General features: G+C 40.5%; 1 protein-coding gene across 1 annotated transcript; it reads right to left on the bottom strand.

Annotated features, from left to right (window-relative positions):
• Positions 1-127: 127 nt before the first annotated feature.
• On the bottom strand, positions 128-25,606 carry KCTD3 (potassium channel tetramerization domain containing 3). The gene is made up of 18 exons (XM_048298184.1): positions 25,417-25,606; positions 21,699-21,752; positions 20,242-20,287; positions 19,303-19,376; positions 18,786-18,844; positions 18,499-18,579; positions 17,649-17,783; positions 16,721-16,811; positions 14,397-14,587; positions 10,470-10,585; positions 7,207-7,294; positions 6,958-7,074; positions 5,792-5,962; positions 4,478-4,633; positions 3,430-3,526; positions 1,966-2,150; positions 1,722-1,860; positions 128-1,382 (listed from the first exon to the last, which is right to left on the bottom strand). Exons 1-18 carry the CDS (start codon positions 25,488-25,490, stop codon positions 800-802), a joined length of 2,457 nt encoding a protein of 818 aa, XP_048154141.1. The 5' UTR covers positions 25,491-25,606; the 3' UTR covers positions 128-799.

Below are 25,606 nucleotides of genomic sequence, written 5' to 3'. Positions count from 1 at the left end.
CAGAGTGACACAGGTATGAAATACCATGTCAAGGCACTTGTAATTGAGAATTATTACACCATGACAGTAAACCTACTCCTATATTCATCTCTGTCCTTTTTCCAGAGAAAGTGACAAGGAGGCCCTCAAGAGACTGCCAGTTCTGTGTATTCTGCCAAGCATATTTTTATGCATTCTCTCAGTCACAATCAGCAAAATCCATCATCTGATACCACACATTTTCAGAAAGTACAAGCAACACTCCTCTGGCAATTTATTTGGACTAAGAGGCAAAATAATATGCTGTTTTGAATAGCTTCCTCCTTAACCTGCACAAAACATTTCAGATATCAGACAGCAGCATACAGAGCAAGGAGCCCATTCATAAAACAAAACTGCAGAGGCAGCTCTGTGAATTAGGCAAAATCCACCACCCAAGACAGCAGCAGCTCTGTAGAGCAACATGTGGCTGCATCTGAAGGGTATCCTCTGCTCAGCAACCAAGTTTTCCTTTAGCACCGTCCCTTTCCCCAAAACAAAAATAATCACAACATATCACATGCCTGACCACATTTACGCAAGAATGCACAACAATATTTTGGACCAAGTACCGTACTACATTTTGGAGCATTACATAGAGCCACACATGGATGTGGGCAACCCTTCAAAGCTTAGCAGCTAGGTACTTTTTCATAACCTTACAAATTTTATTCTGGTATCAGAACAAAATCCCATTCAAGAAACAACCTACAACACATAACATTATGCCTGCTACCAGCCAGAGGGCACCTGCACCTTGTTTTTGCCACCAGACCCATTTTCACAAGCCGTAGTCTTGGCAGGATGAGTCATTCTTCCGGTGTCGTGGTGAAGCAGCTGTCTTTGTAGGTGATGGAGAAGCTGCACCAGGTACTTCAGGCCCACCTTCAGCAAGGACTGGTGCAGAGGCCAGGAGAGGCACTTTCTTCCTTCCCAGGAAACCAGCTCCTTCAAACCCCATTTTCTTTTTGCTTTCTGCTTTGGTTTCATTTTCTTCTTCTGGTCCTCTTCTTTTGAGATCCAGAGAATTCTCTGGCAGTCGGTGAACCTCTGTACTGCAACACCCACCTGCATCTGTCACACCTGTGCCTCGCGCTTCAAGTGCTGTTGATTGGACTGCCTTCCTCTCAGATGCACTGCTCTCAGCTGTTGCCTTCCTGGCCTCTGTCTGGCTTGAAATCCCATTTGTGGCAGCTGCCTTTTCTGTTGGGCTTTTGCTGGATAAGTTAAAAGCCTGGAAGTCCCGGTAACTGTGAAAGCTCTCTGTCCGCCTCGCTCTTGCCAAGAGGGGGCTTTCTCTGTATGGCCGCACAGAACCATACGTGGCAGTTTCGTGGATTGTTTCATGGTGCTGCAATTGGAGGCTTCAGAAAATACAAGAAGAGTAGATGTTAGGCTGAGAATAGCAGCCAGGTCTTCTGCACACCACTGCTCCCACCTACCACTGCAATTCCCACTACAATAGCAATACACTCATCACAGCCACCACACAAAGGCTTCCAGATCACTTCAGACTCTCAGAGGATACTTTAGTCTGCACAAATACAAACCAGAAGAAACCAAGGAGTATGTGTGTGTAGTTCAAGCCACTAAGGGCATAAATTCAGGGGCTTAGCTACAGCATTCAAGTCACCAAACCCCTTTGCTTACCTGAAAAGTAAAACCTTTGGTGTCTGCAGCCAGTGCCACCCTTGGTGACTTACCTGGAATTAGATTCTCGAAGCCGGTTTGGCTGAACAACTGAGGTGGCAGGACTGATGTTGGGTGTGGCACAGCGAGAGGTACTCAAGTCACACTGGTCAAGCAGCTTGAGCAGCTCTTCTTCTGTGGGGCCACCAACATCTGCAAGAGAGAGAGCTCTTAGAGGCCAAATCCATTTACTGCAGTCAGACACATCTGAGGACACAAAAAAGAACCACACCACAGTCCTAGCATAACACAACTTACCTTTGTCTTCACTTTTATTAACCATGTCCATAGCTGTGGTCAGGTCCCACATCTGGATGCTGCCATTAGAATGTCCAGTGAAGAGGTAGCGGCGTGGCCGGGAGCCCATCCTGCTGGATCCTTCACATTCTCGCACAGTAAATGACGAGATGGTAGTGCAGTCAACTGCCTGGATCTCACAGATCCTACAGGAAGAGAAACCCCAAATTACCAGAATGATTGCACCTGGCAGAGTTTCGCCAGTGAAGTCAGAACTGGTTCAATTTTCTGAGAAGGCACCAAACTTGCCATGAGAAAAAGACTTTTCCGCCAGATGAAATTCCTTCCCCTGCATGCCTGGCACACTGCTCAGCTGCAGACAATCCCTTCCCACCCCCAGTCCATCTGCACTCTTACTGCTTGTTTACTGGGCAACACCAACGTGTTTTATGTCCATTTTCTATTTGCAATGATTAGAAAGCTAAGGCTCTCACAAGAATGACAGAAACCAGCCCCCTCATATGCTAAACACTCTAGGAAATGAACCTGCAGAAACAGCAAATATAACACAGAAGATATGCATAAAGATCCAAAGATGATATATCCAATGTTATCTATAAAGATAACTTTTGTCATATCACAAGTGCAATTTCACTTGTCATGGCAGATCTCCATTTCTTTTTTCCCCTTCATTTCAGAAGTTTATGGGGAGTGAGGAGAAGAGAAGGACTCCCAAAACTAAGCTGCTCGTGCTCTGGGTTTGCTTTACTGGTGCTTTGCAGTGAACTTTTCACCCAAGCAGTGCCCAAATAAGTCATAGTGTTGAGGCATTAATGTTTTCATCTAGATTCAAAGTTATTAGACAAGAGATGCAAAAATGAAGCATAGAACTGAGATGCACTGTTTTTTCTGATCTCTTGTCATCTTCCTAGGCTAAGAGGAAGAAAAGCAGCTGTGGTTATTTGACAGCCATGCAGTAGAATATTTTGAAGTCAAGCTTAAGAAATAATTGAATAGATGACCTAGAAAACAGTATCTCTGTTTTAAAGGTTCTAATACCTTCGAAGCCAAGTGCAAAGGAAGAGAGATACCCTGTCTACTTTTGTGAGCAGCATAATCACTGCCACCGTAAATTTCAGCATCAGTTTTGAAATTTAATGGTAGCATGGTACCATGGTTGAAAGTCACATATTCTGTAGAGGCACAGAAATGTTTGCTTTGTGAGCTCACCAGTGTTAGCCATCACGAAGTGAGTCTCTGATATCACACTACTCAAAAAGCCTTTTTTTGGCTTTAAGGTTATAACAATCGTTAAGTAACAGTTCGGTTACTAGCACACAGACAAGAGTTCAGCCAGAGCTGTCAAGCACAGTAGAAGACTATTATGTGCAACTGCATGCACTCAGCATGGAGGAGGGAGACATCACCACCTGAACAGGCGTAGTCCTGCTCCTTTCACACTTATAAACCTCAGCATGGATGTACCTTTTCCCAGTTGAAGACAGCCTTACAAACAGCTTATTCGTAATGGGAACAACTTTTTGGATAAACACCTGTTGATCATCACGTTCACCAAAGGGTCCTAGAGGAAAAAAGAAAGATCACATATTTGTTTGTTTCAATTCCCTCACCTTTTTCCCCAATCAGTTGTGAAGACCCAGACTTATATGAGTATGACCACTGTAGTTTTAAAGCATCAGGAGCAGGGAGCCAAAAACCATCAGTAGCTAGCAAAAGCCAAATCAGTCTTTGTTGTTCTAAGGGACACACATTCTTACATTCTTAAATTCTTGTGTGTGTTCCTAGAGGAATGACTATGTCAGCACAAACCCTACACTAGGTCTTTATAATAACAGTAAGTACTTTGTTATTTTGCAGCTCCTAGATGTCTAAAGGCTTAATCAGATTTCTTGCCATAGTACTGACCCCAGGCTGTGTTCACAGGGCATCCTATTCATCAAAGGTTCATTTGCAAGGCTCAGACCACCAAGGAATCTACCTGTCTACCCCTATTTACCAACACACATTCCTTCAGTACCTTGCTACAGCAATGCGCTAGCACCATTTGCCTCTGCAGTTGCAAGGCTTCGGTGAACTTTGTCACAACTTCAAAGTCATTTAAGAATTTTTTCCATGCTTTGTTTAACCTCAGCTGAACAGTGAACTGGAATTTGCAGACCAAATGTTTGCTATGCTCATCTGCTTAATACAGTCTCTTGTGCTTTCTCTCATTCTCTAGTTAAATCAGAATTGAAATGCTACATCAGTTTGCTCAAGGAAGAGGTATAGTATCGGTGTTCCAAAGGTTTTTTGTCCCTTCTGTCATTTGGAGTAAGTCCTTTAAGTGTACTCACTCTCTACAGCCTAAATAATAATTCCAAGTGACTATTACAGATCCTTGCCATAGTTTCAAGGGGAAAGCAGTGTATAAGAGCTTACACCCATCGGCTTACATGTTATAGGGCTGAAGGTCTGCTAAACCATTATGAGACTAGTGAAGTTACAGGCACAGCACAACCAAGAGACATCCTACCAATGTCATTTCCAGAACAATAGCTGCCATGACTCTCCGCTTCTTCCAGGGATAAGATTTTGAATGATGCAAGAGGTGTTGAGCCTGGCTGAGTCGAAATCATGCCCCGGAACCGAGTCACAGTCCATGTCCGTACATGGTTGTTATCAGCACAAACTAGGAAGGAAAAGATGGGCACTTACAAAGGATGACAAAACATTTAGATAAACTTCTCTAATGATTATCTACATTATAGTTTTTCCAGACTGAGTGATCAAAAATTTAGTCAATGTGAGGTCACATAGCATCTCCAGACAATTTTCTAACAGCCTACAAATTCTTGCTGATGTCCTGTTTTCGACTAGTTTTGTATCTTCCCTCAGAAATTCAAGAAGCTGAGACAGGTGCAACACAAAACTAAGTTCTGGTTTAGCACCAATAGCCTACAGCCCGCTTCAATCCCCTGTGTGCAGATGCTAGGACAAGGTGTCACGAGAGCAGCCTGGCAGCAGAACCCTCCTCACACAATAACCCTATTGAATTTAAATCATCAATTATCTCAGTTTTGTACATACACATGTGCCCTCTCCTGGTACTGAGGGTTTAGCAGCAACTTGCAGGGGAACAGATGACCTATGGGCTGTTTATTTGCAGTATAATTGGATACCATTTTCCTGTTCCTTTTTTTCAAATAATGGGATAGCAGCAAGATGTAAATCAGTTCTCTGCCATGCCCTGGCTGCTGGATTCTGGGTTAAATAGATTTTTACAGAGGAAGGAGCCACTGCATCTTCTCTGCAAGTAAGACACCTTCCTGAGCATAAGACAGGACAAGCAGAATAGCACAACAAACACTGGGAGACTGCTGAGAAAAGAAACAGAGACAGCCCTTTGAAGTCACAGGAAGGCTTTTTCTAGGGCCCAGGAGGAGATAGTGCACATTTTGCTGCAGCCCAGAAACCTCCTGAAAGGCTTTTAAAAGAAGACTAGTCCTGAAGGACCTATGCACAACAATAAAACTTGACAGAGATACATTTGTTTACAAACCCTTTTATTTCCACAAATGGCAACCTTGGAATAAGACACAAATGAAAGAGTGAGTTGTTCTAGTATCTGGTCAAATAAAACTTGTGCCTTTCAACTGCTAAAGGCTTTGAAGAATGCTTACTTTAAGAAAGAGGATCCAAGCAAATCTAGCCTTTCCCCTGCCCTCAAATCTGTCCAACTCATTTCTATTACATGTGGGAATGATGCAAGTTACAGAGCATAGCATACAAATACTGCATTGCTCAGGAGGAGGGGAGAACCACCAATCCACATCTGTGCACACCTTACCTGACACAAGGTGTTTCTCTGAGAGCATGATCTTCGTGACAGGGCTTCGATGAACCGTGAAGGTCTGAAAGAGCTGAGGGCCAGACCCAACTGTCTCAGGGTGCTGTACAATCACCCTCACTGCTCCAGAGCTCGTGCCATATGCAATCTCAATCCAATTGCCACTTACACCTAAAACAAGCAAGAACACAGTTGTTCCCCCAGGAATGAAAGCTTGGCTTACTGGGGGCCAGGGAAGGAGACAGTAGAAAACAGTATTTCCAAGCTTCCACAGTAAGAAAGCTATGGTTTTTAAACACTGTTTACTCATTGTTTTCCCATAAACAGGAAGGGCATTTTGCAACTAAAATAACCCCAAGGTCTGTAGCAATTCCATACTACATGCTTCAACATTGTCTTAACAAAAGCCTTCTTTCCCATTCCCTTCCTCCCTCCTGTGAAAAAAGTGAAAAAAGAAATGGCTAAAGTCAGATGATCAGATATTTTGGCACCCCTCACAGTGATATGATCTATAAGTTCCACATAATATTTATTTTTCTGCCATAGTTGGAGGCAAATGGGAAAGCAAAGCAAAACAGGAAGAACTACAGTTAAAACAGTCACTGTGGTATCGATATCATTATGCGAGTAACCACTTTCTTCCAGTCTGGGCTTTTTTGAGTTTTACTTTGCTTTGGGTTTTTGTTGTTGCTGTTGTTTCTCTTTTAATTTAAAAGATAACTGCACAATGATGACAAAAGGGTGCACAGACAGAATACCAAAGCATCATCCAGCTGCATAAGGAAATGTTTCTTACTCTATTGGTTATAAAGTTAGACACAACAGCAAGGTTGTGTCTCCCCCTTACCCAGTTTGGCACAAACAATTTCAGCAAATACAATTCACAATCTAAGTGCTTCTCTTGTGCAAAAGGCTTAAAACCAACCAAGATACATTAGGCACAAGCATTAATATAGGAATACCTGTAAGTGTATGTACCTATTTATACAGATGTACAGGTGTAAGGGAAAACAGCTATGCCTAGTGTTCATCATCCATTTGAAGGTGATTAAATGAAGAAAAATTCTTTGTTTATGTTAAGGACTACCTTGTGTAATCCTGCTATGAAAAAAACCCTCCACATTTCTAACATACCCTCCGCGAAGAGACAGTGATAGAATACTAACTTGTTTTAGGTGTGAGGTAGACACTGAGAGCTGTTATAGCATCGTTGGAAGGATCATGGTACAATTCTGTCACAAGAAGATCATTGTCTTTCATTCGAAGTGGGAACTTCTGCATGTCTGTGGGGAGGAGACATTTATTACTCTCATTAGACAGAGTTGTTCTGATGCTACTTAAATCAACTAAAGAGAATAACAAAAATACTGCTCAGTACCACCTCCTTTTTATTCCACCCTGCTCCCATTTCTTACCTATGTAGTAGATAGACCCATTGTTACAGCCCAGCAGCAGGAAAGACCCAGCAGTATCATAGCTTGTGATAGGAACAACATCCTGAACCTAGTGCATATAGAAAAGAAAAAATAATCGAATCAAGAATTTAGGTTGCTACTTCCTCAGTTTTCAGACATTTTTGGTATATTTTGTTTAACATCACTTGAGTTTGGTACTGGACTGAAGCCATTGTGCACACACTTGCATGTACAACGGCATTCCTTGAAGCACTGCATATTCCTCTACCAAACTGGATCTGAAGTCCTGGAGCTCAGCGGACACATGCAGACAAATCAGTACAACTGCTCTGGAAGATCCTTCTCCATGTGAAGGAACAGAGCTTAGAGAGTTGCAGCTAAACCACATCTTCAAAAGTGGATTTTTTTTCCTATATGCCAGGGAGTGTATTTCACCCTTTCTGTCCTCTCCCTTCTTCCATTTCTGACAAGTCCTTAGGAGATTTCTGGACCAAGGAACTAGATGTTACCTCTCTACACCTTCTTTTATCCCAAGTTTTGTATCCCTCTGCCAAACTGTGGAAATCTCTGCCTCAAGCAGATATATAATGAGGGCTAAAAATTCTTGTTCTGTTACAATTTCTCACTTCCAACACACAACCACACCATGTAAACTGGAAGACAGCCCTGTCATATTTTACTTACTGGTCTACGACTCAAGGTGAAGGATTACACATGCCTTTTCTTTGCCTTCTAGGATTAAAAGGAGTGCTTATTCCTTTAAGAGGGACAGAGATCTCAAGCAAAGAAAAAGTTTAGTTTATCTTAGGTAAGATCACTTATTTCAGTAATTCTTTTTTCTTCAGCCCCAGAGAAGAAAAAGCCAAAAGCCATTTTGTCCAGAGCACTCAAACATGCACAGTATCATGGTATTTGTCCTGTACCTGTATGTTTCGTTCAGTCAGTTAACTTAATGTACATTGAATACTAATTCATGGACATTTCAGCCTAAGTTCTCATTTCTCTCTGACCAGCAGCATCCCTCCAATTGCTACAGAGACTTGAAAAATCATTTGCAAAATACTTACAATGAATCAGTTGGATAAAAGCAAAACAAACCAACCACAGAAACCTCCCCACATTGCAAAGAGCTCAGACTCTAAACCAGTAGCCCTTCCTAATTAAGTATGGCTGTAAGCCCCTAAAACATATTGTAAACGTTATCTTCTTTCCTTCTGCAGCAGACAGGAACACCAGAGGTGATCCAGCAGCTGCCATCTGCCAAGACGTGAACTTTCATTAGGAAACAGAGCAACCCTGTACAATAGTCACTGGTAAAAAAGCATGGCCAGTGAGAAACCTCACTTTGCAGAGTAGGATTTTCTGTCACACTTTACTGCTTTATGTTGCCTCTTAAACTATAGCACTTAATATGCTGCTTCTTTAAGCTCTCCTCTGCTAAGAATTTCATTACTGATGTAACTAGCACCCACACCCTCCTCCTCCTCCTCCTTGTAGCATGCAACTGAAACACTGCCAGAGGAATAAGTACTAGGGAAACAACCTCAGCAGTCTGCTCAAATCTCCAAGAAGAGAAGAAGATAAAAGAACCAATCAGATGCTGAGATCAGAATTACATCTTCAGGGTGTAATACATCAGAGAACACCACATAAGGAAGAACAGATTTGCACAAACTAAGCCTCCTTAAAGCAGAACTTAGAAAGACATCAGCCTGAAAGAAGATCAAGTTCTTGCTCTGAAATGGGGAATCAGCACACTATTCTACCAAAATTTCTCTCACAGAGAGTATGACAGCATTTCAAGTCCAGAGCTGTGGGCAGCTCATGGAAAGCAGTCAGTTAAATATCAGATATTCTCATTAGGAATTTCAAGATCAGCCCTGCCACTTTACATCTTTATGGGGTTCTTCAAGAAAAGAATGTGTTCTAAAGGGAGATGAAGATCTACAGGAAGACAGTTGTGGGTTGTTTTGGGTTTTTTACTAACAAAAGAGCCCAAGATTCAGAAAGCACCCTGAAACTTTGTTTTGGGTTTTTTTGTTGGTTTGGTTTTATGTGGGTGGTTTTTTGTTAATTTTTTGTTTGGTTGATTTTGTTTGTTTGTTTATAAAAGGAGCTATTCTCATCCTCTTGAAAAAAAACCAGCCAAAATGTTTTATAGACATATTGGCATATAAGCCTCTCAAATATTTTCTACTCTTCAATAAGAAATACTTTCACCAAATGAATAGTCAGTCAAACTGAGGAATTATTTAGGTGATCAGAAAAATTTCTGTGGCTCCCCCAGAAACAAAGATGATGAATGGGACATCAGTTTTTATTTCTTATGACTTGCTCCTTTAGAAAATATTATTAAACACCAGTTTGCCACATAGCATTAAGTTGTCTCTTAACAGAAGATTTTGCAAGGCATCAGTAAAACTTTAAATAATGTTTTGTTTAATTCAAGGCCATGCTAACATGTCTGTGTCTGCTGCAGAAGCAGTGCTATCCCACACCTATTACCTGTGTTATTTGTTACTAGTACTGTCACATAAGAGTCAAATCAGAACTCAGTCAGCAAACAGTGCAGCAACCTCAGGTCAGTTCTGCCTCTTGAGATTTGCAAGGCATTTTTGGGATTGCTATTGCATCCAGGTTTTGTGCCACAAAGGTGTACATCTGGCTGTGTTATTTGAATGCTTGACTGTTTCTCAGACTCATACTGACTCCAGGGATCTCTCTATTTAATGTGCATTCTGACAACAGGAATCAAATCAGTGCAGCCAGAAGCATCCACACACAAGACAGTCATCTTTAAAATATAATCATGTGCTCTTCTGCTGAAGAGGAGTCTCCCATTGTAAAGCAGCTTTGGAGACCCCCAGATACCAGATTCCCTTCTTGTTTTCTTCTTCTTTCAGATGGTCCAGAAATTGCTGTCATACATTCCCCACAATTTTATTTCCTATGATCCTAGTGAAGTTTTACAGAGTTAGTAATCCATAACGAAGTTTAAATATATTGGCATTTGACATTTATTACCCCAAATCACACCATATCCTTTGATTTAAAAGCCTAAAAAGCTTGGTTGGTAGTAGCACCAAACAAGTCAACATTCTGTTCACAGGCACAACACCCAGGTGATAAACTCCGTAACACAAGTCAGGGCTGAAAACACTATGATGAGCATTTTCCATATACTTTTAGATTATTTTATTCTCTTTTTACTAGAAAGCTTTTTTTACCAGCTTGTAAAAAGTGATGTGGAAAATTGAACAGACCTGCCAATGCTGAGTCACAGCGTTCCATACTCCCACTTTCCCTGTGTGGCTTGTAGCCACCAGCTGGTTGCCAATGAAGAAGAGAGCATCTACAGGGACTCCAAGACTGAACACTCCTACAAAAAATGAAGATGCTGTGAAGCTCATCTAAAGTAAAGATAAAAACACAGTAACAATGGAATCTCTCCATTATTATCACAACACATTTATTAGAGTAGCAAGCAAAGTAGCTGGGTTTGCAGTGTGCTAGGTGAGGCACCATGCATGCGGCAAACTGGGTTCCATTAAATGGCAGCATGATGTCTTCTCTGCTAATACTATTATTATTTGGAAAGGAGAAAGGAGGCAAGAGAAGCTAGAAGAGCCCTTATGAAATATACAAACCTTTTTCTACAGCCATCAAGTTCTCAAATGGCTTTAAAATTAAAAAAAAAATCATATTACATCAAGCAGGAGTTTTTGTTGCTGTTTTGTGGTTTGGTTTTTTTTCTTCCTATGACTACGAAGTGTCATTTAAGAAACAGTAATTCCAAGGGTTTTACAACTTTGTACCATACTAGTTTGCAATTACCTGTTAAAGTATTAGAAGTTCTTGATCCCCCTTTTTTTAAGTCCAGTCAAGCAAAAATATTTTGAAAATGTATTTGAGGAACTAAATATGGCTACAAGGCTTCAGCCTTATTCTTGGGAAAATACTGAACAACTTAGATGTGACCCTACTTGAATACATTCTAATTTCTCTTCTAGCAGAAATGCTTGGACCCAGAAAAATAAGCAGCCTGCAAAAGCCTACTTCTTTCTTTCTATCTCCAGATCTTTTAGCTTGGTTGCGGTCCATAAGCAGAGAGTACAGGCTAACAGGCTATTGAAACTTGAAGCTATAGAGGGAAGCAGTTTCATATTCAACTATTCATATTCATTTCACATACTATTCAAATTTGGAAAATAAAACTTACCAGCAAACGCTGACCTTCCAAGTAAAGGAAATGTGTCATCAACATTTCACTCAATAAAAATCAAAACAGTGCAGAGCCTGACAGGCATCAGTGGCTGTGGTTATAGTTGACCTTAACATCTGGGGCCTTCCACAAAATCGATCGTTTCTTTAGAGCTTCCAAGTCTCACCAAAGATCCAACATGAATAACTTTAACTGAACTGTAAACTTGGATAGCAAACTACATTTTGTACTACTTATTCTTCATGTATTTAAAAGTTACAGCAAACTCAAAAGGTCTGAGGTAATTTCCAAGTTTGGCAGCAAACTGGCCCTGCAATTAACTTGGTTTGTAAATAATTCTAGGCTATGTTTTTCTGCCTGGTAAGTACAAAAGTACTGGGGATACATTACAACACCAAAGTGTCAAGCTTTGCTCACAAGTTTCTTATTCCATCTTGCTCTCTCTACATATTTATATTACTTCTCACTAGTATACCTTAACTGCAGCAGATAGATGTTGTCAAAACAAGAGTATCCAGTAGCAGGAAAATTCCTCAACATTGTTTTGGACAAATTCAAATGAATAGTGTCATTCCCACACAAGAATCAGCCCTCTGTAAGACCCAAGAAGGAATCTCAGGAAATTGTTTTAATTATGGTGCTAAACCATTTTCCAGGGCAAAGCACAATCATTCAATGCAGATAAGACTCAGCAGTACAGGCCCATGAAAAAGGCAGTAATAAAAAAATCCACAGAAACTACTAGAATTGATTACTCCAGAGAAGGATGAGGTTCAAGGAAATCAAGGAAGACAGCTTGAATGGTCTGGAGGAATTTGAAGTGTCAGTCCTGCTTAGGCTCAACAATCTTGAGACTTGTCCACAGGGGAGACAACACTATATGTAATGACAGGCTCTTGTCCTAAGGGTCCCTCTCAGTAAAATACTGCTTACAGCAGCAACCCAGCAGCAGTGTCTTGTGTAAGTAATATTGAAAGGGAAGAAAGCGCCCTGGGAGAGCTCTATCACAAAGATGCCAGCCCACACAATTTGCTGGGGATGGTGTCGCCAGGCTCCAGCAACTGTTTGGAACAAGTAGTTTCTTTCACAAGATGACAGCAGTGTACTGTATCTCTAACACAAAGCAGCACTGCAAGCATTTGTCTCTACAAGGAAACAAAACAGCTACATTCAAGTTGTAACTACTAAACGCAAGCACTTTCTTAAACCAATCAACATGACCTACTATCCAAAGAACAGCAGTACATTTTGGTCAATGTCACTCTGACTGGGAATTTCATCCTGTAGGCACATTCTCTCTGCTTCGCCCCTCCTCCTGCCCCAAGTGGCAATTACTCTGTTTCACACTGTCACTTCAGTGCAGTACAGCCTGTTTAGCAAAGTCCTTGCTTCAGTTTTGTTGCCATTTTCAGTCATAGTCTAAGCTATCAGAACTTTATGATACTGGCATATTTTAGAGTTTTGATTTGAAAATAAAGTCTACAATGGTTTTTTGTGTTTCTTTGCACTTGATTTAAAAAAATCCAAGATGCTGCTTCTTGTATCTTACTGCAAATCCCAAGGTAACACAAGCAGCTAACTGAAAGCAGAAAATGCAGGAGGAATGTAATGGCACAGTGCTTAAAGCAATGCCTGTAACAGGAGTACAGCTGTCACACCAAATCTTCCCTGTCCTTAAGATTCAGTCAACAGGAGCATAAGAGAAGAAAAGGCTTCTCAGGTACGATAATTACTCGCTGTGTTTAATGGAGAGAATTTCATCTTCAACAAACACACCTTTCGTTTTTCTTTAATACAGTGGAATCTCCTTTTCCATTTTGCTAACCATGATTATATATAAGAACTCTAGGAGTCACAAGTAAAAGAGCTCATACAAGACCTTTGCCTTTCCCCATCTTCAAATATGACTTAGTGTTTCCACATATTCATGCAGGGAAAAAAAAAGCAACACCCATTAACATGGCTAAAAATTGCCTGAGGATCTGTCAAGTAAGCTCTTCTTTAAAGGCACATGAGTCAAAACTTGAATTTGGCCACTTTGACTTTAATTTATGGCCACTATAATTCTCAAGGCTTCAACTATGGAGATACATCTAATAACAAATTAGCTCAGCATTAAGTTTCAGAGAAAAGTGCTCACATAACCAGACTGCTGTCACACTTTGTTAGCAGTATCCACTGCCAGAGGAAACAGACATTACTGGCATAGCAGTGGTTATTCAAACACCAGGGATTAGGACAGAGGAAGTTCCAAATACCGTTCTCGTCAGTGCCTCCCAAATTTGCCCTATATTTGAACAGCAATGACTCAGACAAGCCATCAGAACAGTACCAGGGAATATTTACTTCTGGAAATGTCTTCTTGCTGTTTCTAAAGCTTACAATTTTGTGTCCTTCAGTGTCAAGGTGTGTAAGCAGTAATTCCTGTATGCTAAAAGGAATAGTGTGGGCATTTTTTCCTACTCTGACACCCAAGTTATAAACCCAAGAAATTTTCATCTTCCAAATTCCGTTTATGAACCACATTTGACAGAGAACTAAAGTATTTTCATCATCTCCATGTAAAAATGTGGCTTTAGTAACACAAAGAAAAGGAAAGAGCAGAATCTCTTTGTATCTGTAGATTTCCACCTCCAAAGCTTAATTCCTCTGTATTATGGCCTAGATTCAAATGGAAGTCTAAGGGAAATTTTAACTCTTAATTTGAATTTTTACACAAAAACCTCAAACTGAACAGTAAGTATTGGTTACTATCTCTTCAGTAAACAGAGTTCTCTTTTATTCTCCATCTCTTTGATTTTGAGACAGGATTCCTGGTGCAGAACTGAAGAAAGTTAATATACTCCAACAGTTTGCTGTACTATAGCTTGTTTGGTCAATCTGTGGAAGTGAATACTGAACACAAGGTGTCAGACTTCTTTCTAGTTACACACACAAAAGAAGAAACAAAACAGGAAATTATAGTTACCAATTTCACTGCCACTACCACCATCTTGAATGCTCCACAAGATAATGCTACTCTCTGAGGCAACTGCAACCATCTTGTCCTTGTCTCCATGAGGTCCTCCAACCACCTTGGCATTGAGAGCCACTCGCTCAATGGTCCAGTCCAGATAAGGACTTGTGAACACCTGCTGCCACCCAGATGACTCCTTGATTCTGGAAGGGCAAAGGGGAGAATGGGGAGCAGATGTCAGAGATTCAAGAACAGACAGCCCAGTCTAATCCTGAACGAGTGTGGATGATTCAGTCTTACACTCTAAGCCACAAAGCTTCAAATTCTAGTTAAGAACTACAGTCTACAAGAGCTGCACTTTTTCCCATTTTGAAGTCTGATATTGCATATTATTTCAGTGCTCTGCAGCTACTGGAATCCTGTGCTGGGCTTTTTCTTCATATAAGCACATCTGATATAGAAGTTATAAGATGAACTCAAAAGTCTGGGTTAGACAAACGCTAGATAATGAGGTTCAGCATAAGATTTTAGAAGAAAACTCATTAATATCCTTATATATCATGCAAGAAACCCAATCATGCTTTAGCACAAAGCTCTGCTCTCCAGCCACAATTTCTGTTCATGGTATACTGTAAGCAGATAATACTAAATTGAGTGTAAATTTTATTTTTAGAGGATCATTTCCCTGTGCGTTTTAAAGACTTACATGGTGTCAGCACTATTTATCTGACAACTTCAGGCAATAATTTAGATAATTTGCAATGGAGCTAAAGCAGACTAGATCTCTGCAGTCAAATGATATAAATATTAAAATTAAAAGCAGAAAGATATGTGTACTTTTCAGCATTTTTGCCATTATTTCACTTCAGCATTGCATCCTGCTTGGAGCTGAAGCACCCCAGATCACTGTGCTCTAACCATTCAACATGCAGAAGTTGTAGTGAAAAGATTTAAGAGCACAACTGCAATAGCAAGACTTTGTCTTGGTTGCATTCATTCTCACAAACTTTATGATCAAATTTTAAAAACTTTTGTCATACTTTAAAAGAAAAAAAAATCTTTAAGATGCACTGTGCTTTGCTGCAGAAGAATGGAGGAGAGAAAATTCCACCATTGTATTCCTAGAGCCCGTTCAGGTTTTGAAAGGAAAAAAAAAAAAAAATACAAGACTGCTACCTTGAGTATCTGTGAAGAAAAGCAGCACTTTAAACTGGCATGTTGACCTGCACCCTCTCTCAGCAACCATTCAAGTCTGACATGGTTCATCAAAAGCATCAATAATGGCATAATCTCAATGGCAACAAGACTTGTTAAGTAGTTTGCCAAGCAGGAAAGAGGAAGAATTTTTCACTTAAAGTGAGCTAGCAGCCAAGGAAAACAGTCAGAGGTAAAATCCTAAGAAGGGGACAATTAGCACAAAACCAGTTGCAAATCATTTCCTCTTTCTCTGTCAGACCACATGAAGCATAATTGAAAACAAAAACCACATTTAATAAAAATTAAAGACAAAAAAATTGCAGTGGTGAATGCTAGTTAGATGTGATTTAAGTTACAAAGTTTAAGCAACTGAGTTAGTATTCTAGAGAGTGAATAAGGCAGCAAACTACAGCTTTAGCTTGGCAGTAATCAGAAAGAAACAGTTCACACTACACTCTTCTCCCTTCTGTTTTTGAACCACAGTATGACAGCCCTGTTAGACTGGTATGGGCAACAGCCTTGCTAAAACTTTCCATTACTTTCCATCGAAAAGACAGCCACCAATTAAATCAAGACTACGAGATGTGACCTAAAACCAGCTTCTGTAATATGGAGGTATTGCTTATGTTCACCTGATCTTAAAAAATAGCCAGTCTGTTTTCAAGACATTGAAGATATTTTTCAGCCATCCAAGTGAAGCAGCAAGTGTTTAACAGTTTTGTTCAGCTAAAAACCATGACATTTAAGGCAAGGCAGCAAAATTATGCAGCAAAAATTCATTAACTGTTTCAAGTTCCTTGATACTGTAACTTCACAGACTGTTTCTAAACCCACAGCAGGAAAAACTTTGAAGTGAATTTTCATTTAAAAGACTGCTTTAAAACAGGCTTTTGAAACAGTTTTACTGCAGTCAATTTGCAACTTTTTCAACAGTATCAAGAACTCACATCAAGGCAGAAAAATCTGAGTTCCTATCGAGCAGTTTATTTTCACCAAAAAAAGCAACAACTCGTATTTAAAGAATCAGACTGAAGGCATTTAACTACTGCTATTTCAGAGTAAGCTTTTTGCTTTGCTCTTAGCCAAAGATTATATTTTTTTTTAGATTCCTGTAACCCGACAAAGAACACTACTCATACCTGTAGCAAACAGCAAAATGGGCGTAGGCAGCTACTATCCAATTGTGGTGGCCAGCTACTATTAAGACTTTCCGTGGGTCCACAGGAAATCCTAAAAACAACAAAGCTGAAGTCAGGCAAGTGACAAGCAGAGACATCTATAACAGGACAGAGCTCTCTGCTAGGATGTGCAACAGAAACTTTCATAATTAAGTTTTTCAAGAAATATTTTCAGCAATATTCTAGTTAGCAGTATTGTTCCTCACAGCCTTGATATGCTAAAGAACTAATGCCTGACGACTGTACCGTCTACCTCATTTCCCCCAGGACTGCCTGCTTCCAAACCTACAGCAGCTCACTAAGAAGAATCAGCAACTCATATCCTTATTTTATGTTACATACATTAACATAGTCAAGATTTTCCTAACACTGCTACAATTTACAGGATTGCAACAGAAATATGACATTTCTAACAGCATCATTTTGCTTGCAAAGTCAAAAGCTGGAAAACGACAGAATTAAGGTCTATCTCACTAACAATTTTTCCGTGAAGACTACCTTTACTCTGAAAACTTGACTCTTGCAGGGTAAGTGAGGCATCAGGAGCAAGAAAGAGGTGGAAGAACAGGAAGCAGGCCCTGAACAGAGACCAAAGAGACAGTGGCTCTCTGGTTTTATTATGGCTGTAGTACAGTGTGAGGCATTTGTCTAAGGGGCTGGGCTAAGACTGCATGAAGAACTTTGATTTGCCTTTCTCTCAAGCCTCACATCTGGATTGTGCAACAGTGAGCCTTCAATACTGCATAGGGAGTAGTGTTTAAGTATTCAGCAATTTTAACCATGCAAACACAGAACAGCAGATTTAAACCAGATACAGGCACACAGTTCTTATTTCCCAGAGACAATCATCTTTGCAATTTGATTTGGTTTTAAAACTGACACTCCTCACCTAGTCTGACTGTACCTTCCCCTGTACCAGCAAGTGTAGGCTGGACACCACCTCCATGCATCTCACTCTCAGTCTGACCCGTTCTGATGTCAGTCGGTGGCCCAGTAGTATTATTTATTTTACGGCTGGGAATGCCTATTAAAAAAAAAAAAAAAAGTTTTGTCCCCCTCCTTAAACTTTAGCAATATAACAGATTTTAGTTCACTTTCAAAATATAGGATTAACACCTGTGCATTTTGATCAAAAGTTTAATTTATCTGCTGCAAGAAACAGGCAATATTGTAACACTGAAACAAAAAGTGCTTTTGCTCTGTATGTTGACTTTCACAATTCAAGGAATTATCTTCAAAAAACTTGTTGATAAATGGCTAGACATCCTTTAGACTTCAGGCTAACACATGTACTGTGTTCATCTCTACAGAGAACTAAAAAAGTCAAACAGGTACTCATATTGGTAAGGAAAGCTCATTAGGGGTGATTTGTCACCTAGGCAATAGGACACCCAAGGTAACTACGTTCAGAAAGAAGAAAGCACCTCATGCTGATGACATTAAACTGAAAGGCTCCTGGAGAACCTCTGCTCTAGTCTACAACCAAACACAGCCTGCTTAGTACTAACATGCCACACCCCTTGCCCAGTACTCTAAACATGCTGTTTGTTACAGCACAGAGATGCAAGTCTTGGGTTTTAATCACAATAATGTTCAGTTCAACCATTTGTCCTTAGCTTTCCATAGGAAGGCTTTCTCAGGACAGTTTGACAGCCAGGGTAACCACCCCAGCCAATCATCCCCACAAACCAAAGCAGCAAGCGACTGCATGCAACATCAGATCATGAACACAAGAATACCTGGAGGAGGTAGGTAGCCATGAAAAAGGACACTGCCACAAGATGAGCGCTCCAGTTCTTCACACAGTAGCAATCTTCTCACTAAGGAGGAAACCCAGATATGACCACAGCTTTCACTTCCTTGATAACATTACATTATCTCAAATATCCTTCCTTTTTTGAAAACTTTTACTTTGGGAAAAAAAACAAAACCCTTTGCCCTTCAGGGTCATAACTGTTCAGGATTTGTCAGTAGACCATTACTACAATAATAAATATGAGCTCACATTAAGAAAAAAAAAAATTACCTAAAGGAGTGATTCCATAGAATTCAGCTTCATGTCTGAGAACATTAATACTCACTCCCCTACAGAAATAGAAAAAAACAAACCAAAAGCAACAAGAACAAAGTGAGCCAATATCTTGAATATAAAGGCTTGCATATAACTGGATATTACACAATCTAAATACCAAGCTACCTAACAGTTTACAGAATTACCACAAAATGCATTTAACATGTTGATGTTTGAGATTTCAAGGTGATCTTAATTTAACTTTCATTAAAATAAAGATACAGAAATAATAAAGAAATACACTGCAAGAAGTGGTCTAAATTATAAGAATCTACTAGCAAAATAGAATGTCGCCGTTTCTGCCTCCACCATGACATACATGTATTCTAGACATGGCCCCACATCTAGGAGGGAGCTCAGCCATATACCAGGCACCCAACCAGATAAGCAAAATGTAATATTTCTCATTTGAAAGAGTTTCTAATGCTTCTGATTGAATTAACTTTCATTTGAAATAATTAGAACTTCTTACCGTAAGTCTAACTCCTTTGTGCGAAGAAAATTTAAAATGGGTGCAAATGCTGCTGGATCTCGATCAATAAATATCTACAAAGAAAAATTTCTGTACTTGAGTACTATTATGGAGCAACCATCAACTAAAGTGCTATTTTATGCTGAATGTGGGAAGGAGGAGTTGAAGATGAGGTAGCAAGCAGACAAACAAAATCCAAAGTTTTTGAGCCTCTTCTTTGTTCTCATTATTCTACTATCCACTAATTTAACATTCCTAAAGGACATATATACAAACACAGTTGCAAATAGATGGCACTTAATAAATCTGTTCTTTAGGTTCTCATCTCCACAAAGGAAAATGGATGCTTCCACTTTCTAGCATATGTTCAATATGCAGTAACTGTAATAAGATCTCAGGAGAGGTTTAGACGTTTTAAAATTCAATTACCATCAAAACTACCTCTACACTTTTAGCAAAGTGCTTGTGTGCCTCACTATCACTCAACAACATTACTGTAACTGTAGTTTCCCATTTAAGAATATCATACCCACAGACTGGAATGACCATTTTACTACATGTTTTTGCCAAAAAAAAAATAAAAGCTACATTTCCACGTTGGAGTACTCAACTACATACGTAATGCCTATCTAAAGAAAATTACAACTCCCTGCAATACAGCAGTTAGCATTTTCTCTGCTTAAGAAAAGCGGAGTTGCTGTTTCTGCATTACCTGCACAATGCAGAATAAGAATAGAAATATGTACATTATTCCAGTTACACTTAGCTTGAAACACAAATGAGGACCCAGAAAGCCAGAGATGTCACTAATTTTGATGGAAGTTTAGCCTGACTCAGGCAGTGTAATTCCATTAGCACCCACAGTGAAAATGCTTTAGGAGAGAACCTAACCAAAAGCATAACATTGAATTAACGAGTTACAGCACATTCATTACTCACAGCACCAGTTTCATCCTTTAGTGTTGAAATTCTTCCACTCAGCAAACTGAAAAACAGGAAATCTTCGTTAGATGTCCCCCAGAAATGCACTGACACAAGCACAGTATAGCAACACTCTGGTTACTTAGCTCTAGTTGGTGACATTTTGGTAACACAGTGTATCTGAGCAAAGAAAACAGCCAGAATGCTGGAGGAGTGAAATATCTCTCCTGAACAAAGGACAAGTGTACGCACACCTAAGGAAAGGCTGAGAGCTGCATCATAAGGACCTTCAGATTCACAAAGAAAATAGACACAAGGCCTAGCCTGAAAGGATGAAGTTTTCCAAGGCACTTAGAGGGCTGTATAGTTTGTTAAAATCTGATTAAATTGCTAAAAGCTGCTGAAGCAAAAAGGAAGAGGAGACCACCCAATCTGCAAGGATTTACTGGGCAAGAATGGGATTAATTATTTTGACACAATTTTACTTCAAAGTTTTCTTCCATCAGATCAAAATACTTTTTCTCCAGACCCATATACAACACAATGCCAAAATCTCATTTTATAAGTAAGATGGACACCAACATCAACAGCTTTCATTTGATTCTGGATGACAATTATATGAGATTTTCCAGTATTGGATAACTTTCAGGACAATCTCCTTAGACAGCATATTTAGTGTTGAGAGACTGGGGAATACCATGAGACTTCCTCCTTGTGCCTTTCCTTGCATGCCTCAAAAAAGGTGACATTTCCTTGGCATTTCATCTATCTGAACATTTCATTAAAATAGGAACAGGAAATGCTGCATATGTCAGCTGCCAGGCTTTTATTGGGAAAGAAGTTTAGAATATAAAAATTAAATGTGAGGAAGCAAAATTGCCAGCATTTAGGCTTTCCTTTGTGGGTTTAGGATTAACTGAGGTGATAGAGGTACAGCAGCTGCAGAACAAAATACAAACCTAAGCAGCACAACCTGCAGAAGTAGTAAAGGCAGTGACATAAAAGGAAGATGTTCAATAATTCAGCACTTCCTGTATCACAAGTTAAAACCCTCAAAACCTTGAGTTAACTCAGAGTAGAGCAATAACTCAAAAAAACCCCAAACCAAACAAAACCAAAAATGTTACAGGCAGTGCTAATGCATATGGCCAGCAAGATCACGAGTGGTAATAGAGTCACAGCCACTGGCTTGTCCCTTTCCTGCAGAATTGGAGGTTATTTCCACAATACTCCATCTAAAAAGTGACAACTCCTCAGCGCATATAAGCTGCCATGGTTACATTCAAGCAAGAGGATGCCTCTTGAATAACAGCTTATTTCAAATGAATCTGTCTCATTGCTTGAGAAGGGGGGGAAAAAATTAAGGATACTAATAAAGATACTATTTACAACATAAATTAAGAACTGAGAACGTAAATATTATTTTAATGACTGTTAATTTGTCTTTGTTAAATGTGATGATATATTACAAATACCTGGAAAAAAATGAGTCTGGAATCCACATCAGTGTTTGTCTTGACGTGCTGAACCTATGAAAACAAAGTTACAAGTTCAGAAACAGCTATAAAGTTGGAAAGAAGCCTGCTTTATCTAACATTCTTTGATTTGTCCTACAAAGCTAATATCAAACAAGTCTGGGAAGTTTGAGATCTTTTAATATCTGCACAAAGTCAGAAGTTGCAGACTCTTTGCACAGATCGTCCGTCAGCATGAAGCAGGACTGTCTGGAGACCACAAAAGTATCATTTTTTTATCTGTTTGTAACACACTGTCCCAAACATCCTGTATTTCCTGGTTCTCCCACTTCAACATTCATGCTTGCAAAAATAAAAAAGGCCCACAAAAACCAAACACTGCTCCACACACAAAATCCAAACACTAAAATATAAATTTATCAACAGTGTGCAATATTTGTCAATAACTGCACACTACTCTGCTGCTCTTACTCAGGACTGAAAGGGTGCTACATTATGCACTGCAAGAGACTACAGTGAGCTTCAAGTTAGTATTTCATAGGAACTTGAATTATTTGCCATTTTGCTATTTGGGCCCCTCTTGGGGAGGCAGAGGGGCAAGAACAATAACAGTTAAAAGAAAAAAATCATTGACTCTGAATCATATTGTGAAATAATACAAATTATAATATTACTTATGATGCCAGACAGTACTTTACATAATAAATAACTATGGATTATTTTATACTACTTCTGGTTTTGATTTAACATGAAGGAAGACAACTTAACCAGCAGCTTGGACAATGAGCTCATGCTCTGCATCACTCTCTGTACATATCCTCTTACTAGTGCCATGACTAAGAAACCTCTGGTGACCTCTTCATTAGTGGAAAACAAAAAAAGAATATGCAAAAGTAAAATTCCATTACAACTCTCCATCTAGTACAGGATCACAAAATATTTTTGGAATAAAACTACTTAGTCATAATTTACCTAATTTTCACTACTAGTATTGTCCAGTTTTGAAGGGGAGAAAAATGTAAACAAACCCCATTACTTTATGCCCCCTAGGAGGCAGAAACACAAAGGCTTTACGGAACTACCACCCTGCATGAAATGTGGATTGTGCATCTGCTCACTGCAAACATCACAATGGCAAATCTGTCCTGAACAGAAAACCTACAGTACCAGTGTTCTAAGCACAAGCATGCACAAAGTCTTTTCTGGAAAAAAAAAGCCAAAAAAACACTTCTCTAGCACTTCTAAGTAGTTTTGCTCAGCTTTTCTTATCAGTAATACAGGTGACTACCTCTGTCTACATTAAGAGTAAGGGATGATTCATTTGACTACATTATAACATGTGAAAACAATGAATTACATTAATTTTGTCCAGAATTAATCCAAACACTGCTTGTAACTATGGGGATTGATGCAGCATCACCACCATCTTCTTTCAATTTTATCAGCCTATTTAGACAGCACCAGGATTTCCTGTCTATAATTTAGCACTGTGGTACCAGTTTAGTAAGCAATAGCTCACACTAACATATACTTTAGAACTTTTAATACACAGACATTAATCTATGTAAACAACCAGAGTCCTCCTTTCCAGGATGCAGAAAGCAGCTTAGCCTGCAGTATTTACATGCATAGGTGTATCTGCAGCTCCATACAGCGGTCAGACAGGCATTGTATAAGGAAAACTAGGCAAACCCAGTGCAATATCCTCAAAACACTCCTAAGCATATGCCAGCTTTCAGTTATTTTAAAGCAAATATAATCAACTGGAAACAGACATGTCAAGTGTCAGTTATAAAACAAACATTTTAATAGTCTGCCGTCCTTGTGGAGTTACCTTGTAACCAGAGGGAGATACAGAGCCAAAAGAATTCACCCAATTTGTTACAGTAATTTCTATGAACATTAACTTGCAAGAGACTTCTGTTCACAGTAAAGGAATCCTCAGAAGTTGTGACCAGGAAGTGACGGAGCAGCCACACACAACAAAGAAGCCCTGATCATCCCAGGGAGCAGTGGGAACCTAGTGTCTGAACATGGAAAAGTTGGGGTGTCTGTGGTACATGCTCCAAAGTATAACTGGTGTCAGAAACAGAGGGGAGTGCTCATTTCCTCTTCTCATACAGTTCTACAAACAAAACTAAGAGTTCCAGGTTTCTAGTGAGTGTAATGAAGACTAAGGAAGAGGAGGAAATGTGTACAGAACCGCACTCTTGCCCATTTGCTGTGCACATCATCCACTCCACTATCAGCTGAAAGTCACCTGCCTTTCCAAGCTGAAAAACATGGCTCAGGTATAGTTTTCAAAAGACATGGGCACTACAAGGGAAGCTGAGCTTGCAAAAGACCAAAACTTCTCACTCAGAAGTACTATAGTAGAGGGTTTCCCTATTAAACGGGAAATATCCATGCACACATTTCCTACTCCTTACATCCAAATGTTGACTAGAATCTAGACCATCAGCTAGAAATTAATTACATGCACTTGTTAGGTTGCCTCATTCTTCCTACTTCTCTGTGTAGGCAAGCCCTCTGAAGATGTGTATTTTTTACCTGATGTGTGTCCTGTACATAATTCTCAGTTCTCTGCAGAGGCATTTAATAAGGAAGATGAAACTAAGAAATTGAAGCAGCTTTTAGATTCCACAGGTAATAAAACCTTAGAAGATGAATTGCCCTGTAATTTCAAAGACAGAGTCTGCTGAAGAACTTATTCTGCATTAACACAAAATATGGTCCAAGCCTACATCCAAGTTACCCTGAAAGCATCATTATAGGTGAGTTTTGCCTGTGCAAGTTACAAGCAGTTTCTCTGGGTTGAACCAGGTTCTTAATGTCTTATTAAAACACAGGGATTCTGCATCAATTTCTATGGCACTCTAAGAAAGGCAGCAGCACAGTTTAGTTACCAGATCAAGTTCATGTTCTGAGTAATGCAAGAAAATTCTTAAAATAGCTGTAGTAGTTCCTACTACTTATAGCTGGCTCCACGCTGTACACACTACTTGGGAAAACACATTACCTCAGTTTCCACTAGCTACGGTAATCCGAATGATTTCACGCCTGAGCATTTTGACAGGAATGTTTGCACTGTTTATCACGCAGATTCTGACCACAGCTGTCTCACAATTCTCTGCCTCAGCCTGCCAAAATGTCTACATCTGCCAGCTTCCACACTTTCCAGCGTACATTGGAAAACAATGCAACTCTTTATTCTCATGGATACCAGTATCATATCAGCGATTTTAATATCTTAGTCTCTGAGGCAGCTAGACAGACTGCTCACCAGAAGCCTATGGTTGTGATGGCAAAGCAAAGCTTCTATCCCTGAAGAAGCAGTATTCGCGGAGTCTCTAAGGTGTATGTAGAGCAGTACGTATCTAGGCTGCCGTGGCATTGCGGGCAGACACCACGCGGAGCTGCCAACACACCCCGTGTCCATCCCCCGGTACCCCCGGCCCCTGCAAAGTGCTGGGCGAAGGCTCATCCCGGCCGTCCCGGCGGCAGCACCAGAGCGCAGAGCCCACGGAACCCCGCCGGGCAGTCCCAGGCGGGTCGGCACCGCCGCCCTCCCGGGCCGGGCCGGGCCGGCCTAGCCCCCATAGCCGGGCAGCGCCTCCGCCGTGCGGGCCCCGGCAGGGCCCCCTGGGCGCTGCCCCTCGCTCCGCTGCCCGCCGGAATGCGCCGGCCGCCACCGCCGGCCCCGGGCCCGCCCGCTCACCTGGTGCCGCCCACGTTGAGCTGGATGATCTCCCCGCTCCCGGCGCCAGCGAAGCCGCCGCCGTTCCCCGCCATCTTCCCCGCCGCCTGCTCCAGCCGGCGCCCGCCGCCGCCTCCCGCCGGGACCTCGCGGTCGAGGGAAGCAGCGGCGGAGCCAGGCGAAGGCGGCGGGGAAGGAGGCGGCGGGGGGT

Source organism: Corvus hawaiiensis, chromosome 3 (assembly GCF_020740725.1).
Source record: "Corvus hawaiiensis isolate bCorHaw1 chromosome 3, bCorHaw1.pri.cur, whole genome shotgun sequence".
NCBI classification, from domain to species: Eukaryota; Metazoa; Chordata; class Aves; order Passeriformes; family Corvidae; genus Corvus; species Corvus hawaiiensis.
This window is presented reverse-complemented; position numbering and strand designations above follow the sequence as displayed.

Coding starts and splice junctions, on each gene's coding strand:
- KCTD3 (XM_048298184.1), bottom strand. CDS start 25,490: ATGGCGGGGAACGGCGGCGGCTTCGCTGGCGCCGGGAGCGGGGAGATC. Junction 14,588..16,720: donor CATTTTGCTGTTTGCTACAG/GTATGAGTAGTG, acceptor TTGCCCTTCCAG/AATCAAGGAGTCATCTGGGT. Junction 1,383..1,721: donor CTTCGAGAATCTAATTCCAG/GTAAGTCACCAA, acceptor TATTTTCTGAAG/CCTCCAATTGCAGCACCATG.